Genomic DNA, 9,130 nt, shown 5'->3' on the forward strand with positions numbered 1-9,130 from the left:
TCACTTCACAGAGGAAGGCGCGTCCCACACATCCATGAAGGTATTACAGTTGACTCAGAATCACAAGGTGAAAGAGTTAGTCTAAGAACTTTGCCGTTTTAAAGTTTTCTCTTAACTGAGCTAAGTTTATCAAAGCAAATATATTACTGAGGAGCAATCTTGCCTTGCACGGGGGGAATAAACAAGTGACACCCCACATGCACCACATGGATTTCGTTTGTCAAAATACTGAGGAATGCTAGGATCCTATGCACAAGAGCATCACGTACATACACAAGGAAACGAGGATAACTTTTCTAAAAAAGATTTTATACAAATGATATCTCAAAACAGAACTCTCAGCATCACTAGAGCAGCAATGGTGTAAGCAAAGAGTCTGTCCTTTCTGTGCAGAACAACAAAAGGAATGTGCTTCTCTGGTCTGCAATTAGCTTCCTCTCCCTTTCTTTGCTGTTTACTTCATTTAAGAGCTAGAGGCACCTTATTTTAGGAAAATAACCTACTTTTAATGTCTGATTGGTGCAATGGAAGAGAGAGACAGAGCGTCAATACTACATCTTGAGAAGCTGAAATAGTGAAACTACCTTGAAAATGGTACTTTGCTGACAACCTACCATCAGTTTAGATCATTTTGCTTGGCCATTTCTTGAAGCACCAGTTTTTAGGCAATATCCCTGACATCTGCATTGTCATGCACTCATATTAATAAAGAATCCATAGGTACTCATGGCCAGAAGATACTTCAATTTGACTTTACCTGTTTTTGTGAACTAAAGCTGATAAACTGTCTAGTTCAAAACCGTTTCAGTAACAACCTCACCAAAATGCAAAGAATACTGACCCCCGTTTTTCTTTTTCAAAAACAGACGTGGGTACAACAGAGATTACTAAGTCAGATGTTTTACCATGACTTTAAAGAGTCGATCTGATGAGTATAAACAGAGAAATTTGAGAACACAACAGCAGAAAACAAATAATAACCTTACATTCAGTGTCAAATGGATTAGGACTATTATTCTACCTCAAATTACTCAACAAGTCCTGTTTCTTTCACTGTAGACATTACATGAACCAATGTCATTTACATATTTTGCAAAGGCAGCCTTGCATCTGGGGTGGGATTTCACACAACTTTCAAACACTAGTGTCACTTCGCCAGCATTAGCACCAACACCCACAATCCTTTGCACTGATCATTCTCGGCACGAGAGTACTGTGCTAAGAGCTTCATAGCCAAGATCTTTTTAAATTCTCACAATAACCCTTTAAATAGATCCCACCACATCGATTTACGTACGAGAAATCTAAGGTGATGAGATGAGCCTGCCCGTAACCGACACAGCCAGGATGGGGAGGACAGTTTAAATACAGCTCCAATTGCTCCCAAAGCACCTGCTTTAAACATCCCCTGGATCCCCTGGCATTACTTAAATAAAGTCCTGTTTGGGCTACAGCTGGAACTTCCGGCAAATGTCCTGCAGGGGAATACCTCTTCCGACGGGTCCCATACTCACCATCCATCACCTGGCTACTCTGCACGGAAGAACTCTGCACTCAAGGCCCCTTGTTCACTAAACAAAAGGCTGGGCTCCAGGGGTCAATGTGCTTAACCCTGCAGTTGGTGCTGCATATCTGATCCTCCCACAGCATCTGACGGCCAGTCCAACAAGGCCAGAGTGATCTCAGCAGCCTCTGCCACCACCAACGTTCCCTGAAACCCGTATGACGGTCCCTCCGAGTTTTGGGGACACATGTGGCACTCTGTTACCCCATCCAGGTTCTCCTGCTCTCCTCAGTCACATTCTTCTCCTTTCCAGGTATTTACTGGAAAACCGTGGTACAAGGGATAGGGCAGGCATAACATTTTAAATCACAAACATTTTTTGAAAAAAATTAAAAACCTTATCAATTAGCCAAAATACGAAGCTCAAACAACTACTACTGTCTCAGCTCAACCGTGTTTTGAGTATTTGCTATTGATAACTCTGCTGTCCTGTGATGATTATTTTGTCATATTTGCTCTTGATGAAATATATTTGAAAAGACCTGTTTTTATAGCTGAGGGAGGTAAGACCAAGTGTTCTTTTTTACAAGTCTTGAAGCAGATACTATCACACATGCTACTACATTTAAATAAGTGCTGGTAATGCACAAACAGCCTAATAACAATTGTGATGAGTGAAGCATTTTATATAATAGTTTTAGTTTCTTACCTGCGTGCAAGTAGGCCAGGTCAGGGTTTTCGATGTCAGGATGCTGTTCTTTCAGGTGGTTCCGAAATTCCACAGGGACGTTGGTTCCATAGTCACACTTGGGGCAGTTGTACATCTTGACCCCTTCGTGTTTGCCCGTATGTAGAATGTGTTTGCGGATATTTTCAGCACAGTTTGACCTACCGAGTGAGAAAGAAAAGTAAATGGAATCAAGGTCAAATTAATAACATGAGACCACAGATCATGATGGCAGTGACCACTCATGTAGACCTCACAGGTGTCAGGTGCTATGTATGCTATAAGTGTTGTGCTCTGTAAGAGTTAACATGAATCCTATGAGGCTGGGAGCTTTTGTAACCTTGTTGCTAATCTCTAGGTTGGCTTTTACCTGAGCGATTCATTTCTATGCAGAACTAGAAACACAAAGTCCCAAGTTCTATGATTTTAATATCAAATTATTCCGGTACCACTTGAGGGCAGTGAAGGAGTTTCCTTAATCCCGAGAACACACCTTGCACCACTGAGTACTGATACAAAGGCAAGCCCTGTCACCTCCACTGAAATTGGAGCACTAAGGAAAAGAAGATGCCTTGACTTTTAGACCTGTCAAGTGAGCTGCTTCTAAGTAAGGCTCTAAGATAGTCTGACGATAGAAAAGTAGCTGGAAACAGCCCCTCAGGCCGCAGCTGGGCAGTGGGTGAGGTCCCAGTGAGGCTCCTGTACTGGTGTGGGTTTTGAAGAGGGATGGACTGAATAAATACAACTGAGGGTCTGTATATTTCCCACCAAATTGTACCTGAAAATAGGCTCCTCTCCCACTGCCTTCCTGCAGACGCAGAAATGCAAGCCCTGAAATGACCAGGACCCTGGGCACAGGGAACTGCTCATGAGGCAAACTGTTCACCACCTGCTCCCAGCCCTCTCAGCACAGGCACTGCGACTGTGCCCCCAGACCGCATCCAATTAACAGCAGTTAAACCGAGCGGGCATACAATCATTAGGAGTGGGTGACTGAATATGTCTTCAGTTGGACATTGATTTCTAAGGTAGAGAGTCCCATGTTCATAGATTGGAAGACTTAATATTATTAAGATGGCAATACTCCCCAAACTGATGTACAGATTCAGTGCAACCCTATCAAAATCTCAGCTGGATTTCTTATAGAAATTGAAACGCTGATTCTAAAATTCACAAGGAAATGCATGGAACCTAGAAGACTCAATACAGTCTCACAAAGAACTAAGTTGAGGACTCACACTTTCTGATTTCAAAACTTATGAAGCAACAGTAATCAAGACAGTTCCATGGGAAGTTAGATGCCTCAGCGCAAGGCTGCAGGCTCCTTGTGGGGAGCAGGGATTCATGCCGGACTTGCTGGGCCCATGAGCGCAAGCACTGGGTTTATGGAGAAGGCATTCTGAATTATGAGGACATTTCAAGTGAAATTTTGAAATATGACACGCTGAAAATTTTGAGGCAGCTTTATATATATGTATATATATACGTGTATAAATATATAAAGTGTGGGTTGGGCAATTAGCAAAAGGACCAGAGATGCGACCTGACTAATTTTACGGCTTCTTAAAAAATATGTAATAAAGGAAATATTTTATTCAGTTCAAAAGCAATGCATTTTAAAATAATAAATTAATAAAGTAAACCACAAGTGCTTCTAGAATGCCACAAGACTATGTCAATACTACACACTCACTGCCTATTAACACAAAAGCATGTTAAATTTATGTTATTTAACCTAGTAAGAAGGAAGCTTAAAAAGAATCCTAGTGAGTGTTTTTTCCTCTCTTGATGCATATTATTTCAGTTATTAAAAAATAATGCACCGCTGAAGTTGAAGAAACATACTTTCACATATTTCAAACATCAAACAGTCTAGTGATAGACAGATATAGTAAAGCCTCCTCCAGCACGGGCCAGATCACCCCCACCTCCACCAGGGACCCGGGATCCCTAACTTCTTATCAATCTTTTGGGAGAATTAAGAATGATTTTTCCAATCCACAAACATACTGTATCTTCTTTTCTCCCCTCTTCTCGTACGTAAATCTGTTGGCATAACGTGTCAGCAGCACCTTCTTCCACCCAACAACAGGGCGTGGGGATGTTGTTTCCACGTGACTATGTTAGAGCAGAGTGTCCTTCCTGATGCCTCTCTCTACCCTCCCCTACTCCTTCCCTCTGCTCCGCCTCCTTTCCTTCCTTTGTTAATAGCCAGGCAGTATTTCACAGTAAGGACAGAGAGTATTATATTTAACTGACCCTCTACTGATGAGCATTTAGGTTGTTTCCAATCATTTGCTAGTATAAACAAGGTTGCAATGAATCATCTTGTGACACACTTTCCATTTCTTAGGATGCCAAGAAAATCTCAGGATGCCAAGTGGAATTGCTTCCAACGGCAATGGGCATATGCTTTTGTAATTTTGATAAGTGCTGCCCAACTGCCCTCCAGAGGAGTTGCAGCAATTTACACTCCCACCAACAATGTTTGAGAGAGTCTGTTTCTGCACATTCGTGCCACTGTAGTGTGTTGTGTTACCAAACTTTCAGATTTTTGCCAACTTGGTGGGTGAAAAATGGTAGCTCACTGGGGTTTCAAATTTTAACCTTTAAAAGTTTTAATCTGCACTTCTCTTGTAACGAATAAAGTTTCTTCGAATATTGAAATGTCATATGTATTTTCTTTTCTCTGTACTGCTTTTCCATATTTTTGATCAGTTTTTTTTCTAAGGGTTGTTAGTCATTCTCTTATACATAAAGGAGGTAGATACTTTATGACAAAAGTAACAAATATTTCTTCCTTACTTTCCTTTAGACTTTGCTTACAGCATCTTCTGAAAAGCAGAAGTGTTTTATTTTGTTCATCTTTTGCCCTATGGCTTCCTTACTTGGAGGTCATAAAGGATTGTCCCAAACTTGCCTCTGGTACTTGAATAGTTTCATTACGTTCCACTGAATATTAGACCCCTTACAAAGTTCTCCTAGAGTGGTGGTGGGAACTGTGGATCCAGACTGCTAGCCAGAGCTGTCAAGACAACATCTTAATAGTCTACCTTTCCCCCACCGACTTGAAATGCTACCTTCATCAATAGTTTATTTATTGGAAGCTAATTCTGGATTTTCTATCACAGTCTGCTGGTCTGTCCATGCCTGCGCCCATCTGTTACCATGAACCAAGCTGCACAAGGCTCACATCTGGTAGAACTCATCCTTCTGCATTGCTCCTTCCCTCCCAGGTCACAACTTCCCACCCAGGCCATCAGATCATCAATCACAAGACTGTGCTGGTGAGCTGGTGTGGCAAACATCAGGAGTTAACTACGGAACCAGACAGAATAAAGTAGTATCACTAAGACACAATCAGGTAATTTCTATGTATTTATTAACATGTACTGGTAGTACTGTCTTACCGATAAAGAAAAGGAAATGCAGAGAGAGCGGGCACAGATGTCATGTGCTAACCTGCACACACATCCCAATGAACATTCCTTTCCTAGTTCCCCAAGGGAAGCTATGTATCTGCCTCACCACTCCCAAACTCCTGTGTGAAATTAAAGACTGTCTTGGTCTACTGCTAATAATCTGACAGGTTGTGTATGTAAATGGACATTAAAATCTTCTGAAAGTTCTACTTAAAGAACTGTGTTAGTTTTCTTTAACATTCTCCCTTCCACACTTGTTGACCATGGAGTACTTTGTTGTTGTTGTTGTTGTTTTATGGGAATAATATATGTATCTCATAAGGCTGTCATGAGGGTTAAGGTAAATGATATTAAACAAGTTCAGAAAATACAGGAGGTACTCAGTTCGCTTTTGATTACTGTTGCTAGTCTTTCTATTAAATGCAGTACAGTTCAACTATCTGGATCATCATTAGCAATTTTCTCACTGTATACGAAAGGCAATTTCAATTCGTTTGAAAAATAGATTCCCCAAACAGTTATATAGTGCATGCCTGCATATATGTTTAGAAATGCGATTTCTTTCTCTGCATGTTCAGAATATACTTTTTGATGGGCTTCCCTGGTGGCGCAGTGCTTGAGAGTCCGCCTGCTGATGCAGGAGACGCGGGTTCGTGCCCCGTTTCGGGAGGATCCCACATGCCGCGGAGCGGCTGGGCCCGTGAGCCATGGCCGCTGGGCCTGCGCGTCCGGAGCCTGTGCTCCGCAAATGGGAGAGGCCACAACAGTGAGAGGCCCGCATAACGCAAGGAAATTGAACTAATACCCTTGAAAAGAATTACTCTGTAGTTAAGTATGCATTGGAACAAGTGTATTATAGTACATATTTATCTAAAAGTTCAGTTGAAAGAGGCTTCTACTGTATCTTTAAAAGAGTAATCCAGGGCTTCCCTGGTGGCGCAGTGGTTGAGAGTCCGCCTACCGATGCAGGGGACAGGGGTTCGTGCCCCGGTCTGGGAAGATCCCACATGTCGCAGAGCGGCTGGGCCCGTGAGCCATGGCCGCTAAGCCTGCGCGTCCGGAGACTGTGCTCCGCAACGGGAGAGGCCACAGCAGTGAGAGGCCCACGTACCGCAAAAAAAAAAAAAAAAAAAAAAAAAAAAAATGGGCAGGAATACTGGAACTTAAAATGTTTCAGCAATCATGACTCTGATAAAAAATCATTAAGGACCCTACCCTTAGAGGAGAGCTTTGTCATAATTGCTACCCCACAGTGGCATCCATCAAGATAATGGTTTGACTTTCTTCTTAAGTAGACCACAATCAGTTAGATAATCAAAGGGTAGCATGCCTTAATTACATATATGAATTCCCTGTTTTAATTTTTTTAAATAAGACAAAGGGGGATTTCTGACTAACAGAAAATGCCACACCACTAAAGAGCTTCCTTTGTGAGTGTTCTTCCCATAAAAGTAAATCTTTCTGGTCCTTTCCTGACAGAAAGAAAAAGCAAGATTGGAGGAACCACGATATACCATGTAGCAAAATGCAAGTTTGCATAGGACAGTGCCCTCAGGAAGGAAAGAGGTTGGGGGTCCCAGCCTAGTTGTCATTCACCTCATTTCCTGGTACTTTCATTTTTCATTTCTAGTTATAATGGTCCTGGTCTGTGTCCTGACATATCCAGATAATGCTGGCTCTAGATAATGCCGGCTCTAGATAATGCCTCCATTACATGGGAATGGCAACACCCAGCAATTATTTTTTCATCTGTTTGGGAGTTTGAGCTTCCCATTACACCAAGATGACCAACCCTTTGTAATAATAGTAATAATAATCCCTGTTAAGATAATAGGCAAGTTTTCATGAATTTAACCAAGGAATTACATTAGTTATTTAAAAGTTCAAACGGCATTCTCCAGTTGCCTCATCTGTTGATTTTTTTAATCCTTTCTTTTAGGCATAATGAGATAGTCAGTTTTTGCCACCATGGATTTTCCCCAGGTTGTTGCCTTTCAAAGCAGGTTAGGCAAGGAGTAGCCAAGCATAGACAGGGTATACAGGTATCAGAGACTTTAAACCAATTGGGGGGCATTTCTTTTTGTGAGGGAGCAAAATGGGTGGACAACCAAAAAAACAAAAAATACTGTGTCCCTTGTATAGTGACACAGAATTAGTGGCACTGACCTCATGGATGGCCCCAAGGATCCTGACAGGTACTTGGGCAGATGCCCTGTCAGCCCCCAGCACACTGGGCAGCTCAGGTTGTCCTCGGGAGTACCTGGTACCTCACACACTCTTAGCACCTTATGTTGCTAACGTGGGTAATGGGCTTAGGGTTAGACCTGTTATCAGGAGCTGCCCTGTCTCTTACAAATTGTATTTTAACATGTCTGAACCTCAGTTTCCTCCCATGTACATTAGAGGCAATCAAATCTACCTGTTGGGTTAATATACACATCAAACACGAAAGTAGTAGAATAAGGCCAGAGACTTAAATAGGTGACAGGAGACGTTGTCTCCATTTCCGTCTTCTCCCCTTCGTCCCTCCCCTCCACTCCCCTCACAAGTGCCTTGTGAGGTAGGCTATGCAGGTATCTTCTGTTTTGTAGATGAGATAACTGACATCAAGGGTATCAACACAACTAACTAGTGTCAGCCAAGTTCAGAGTTTTTTCTGTGGTGGCAGAAAACATTCATGACCTGGTGTGTGCACAAAACTGCCTTTTCACCATGTGTGAAGTCTCTCACTGCAAGAGCTTAGCCTGGTCCTTAGCACCGTTGGCTTTCACGGGGCTTCTGCAGCCCAGCCTTCCAAGATGCACTTTTAGGCCTGACACTACTAGCTGTAGAGGATATTCATCGGATCTGCTGTCTCTGTCTCCTGGGCTTTTTGTTGAGACCTCATAGGCCTGATAGGATGAGTTTCTTTAACTAAAAAGCAGAATCGTGAAGGATCCCCTGAAGGAGGTGAGAGGCCATCAGTGTTTCAAGAGCATGGCTCAGATATTGACCCCAGCCAGTCCTAGTGTGCTCCCCCCACTTTTTTTAATTCTTATTGGAGTAAAGTTGATTTACAGTGTTGTGTAATTTCAGGTGTACAGCAAAGTGAATCAGTTATACATATACATATATCCACTCGTTTTTAATTTCTTTCCCATATAGGCCATTACAGAGTATTGAGTAGAGTTCCCTGTGCTATACAGAAGATTCTTATTAGTTATCTATTTTATATATAGTAGCACGTATATGTCAATCCCAGTCTCCCAATATATCCCTCCCTCCCCCTTATCCCTTGGTAACCATAAGTTTGTTTTCTATTACATTCGTGACTCTACTTCTGTTTTGTAAATAAGTTCATTTGTACCCTTTTTTTTATTTTTTATTTTTTTTAACATCTTTATTGGGGTATAATTGCTTTACAATGGTGTGTTAGTTTCTGCTTTATAACAGAGTGAGTCAGTTATACATATATATATGTTCCCATATCTCTTCCCT

At 41.9% G+C, this 9,130-nt stretch overlaps 1 protein-coding gene across 1 annotated transcript in view; it reads right to left on the minus strand.

Moving 5' to 3' along the window:
• Positions 1-9,130, minus strand: part of ZNF407 (zinc finger protein 407) — a 407,110-nt gene that overhangs the window by 146,478 nt on the left and 251,502 nt on the right. The window contains exon 8 of the mRNA XM_007449668.1: positions 2,214-2,392. Coding sequence (XP_007449730.1) covers positions 2,214-2,392 — 179 coding nt within the window. The remainder of the gene's footprint in view (positions 1-2,213; positions 2,393-9,130) is intronic.

This window comes from Lipotes vexillifer, unplaced genomic scaffold (assembly GCF_000442215.2).
Source record: "Lipotes vexillifer unplaced genomic scaffold, Lipotes_vexillifer_v1.1 scaffold196, whole genome shotgun sequence".
Lineage (NCBI taxonomy): Eukaryota > Metazoa > Chordata > Mammalia > Artiodactyla > Lipotidae > Lipotes > Lipotes vexillifer.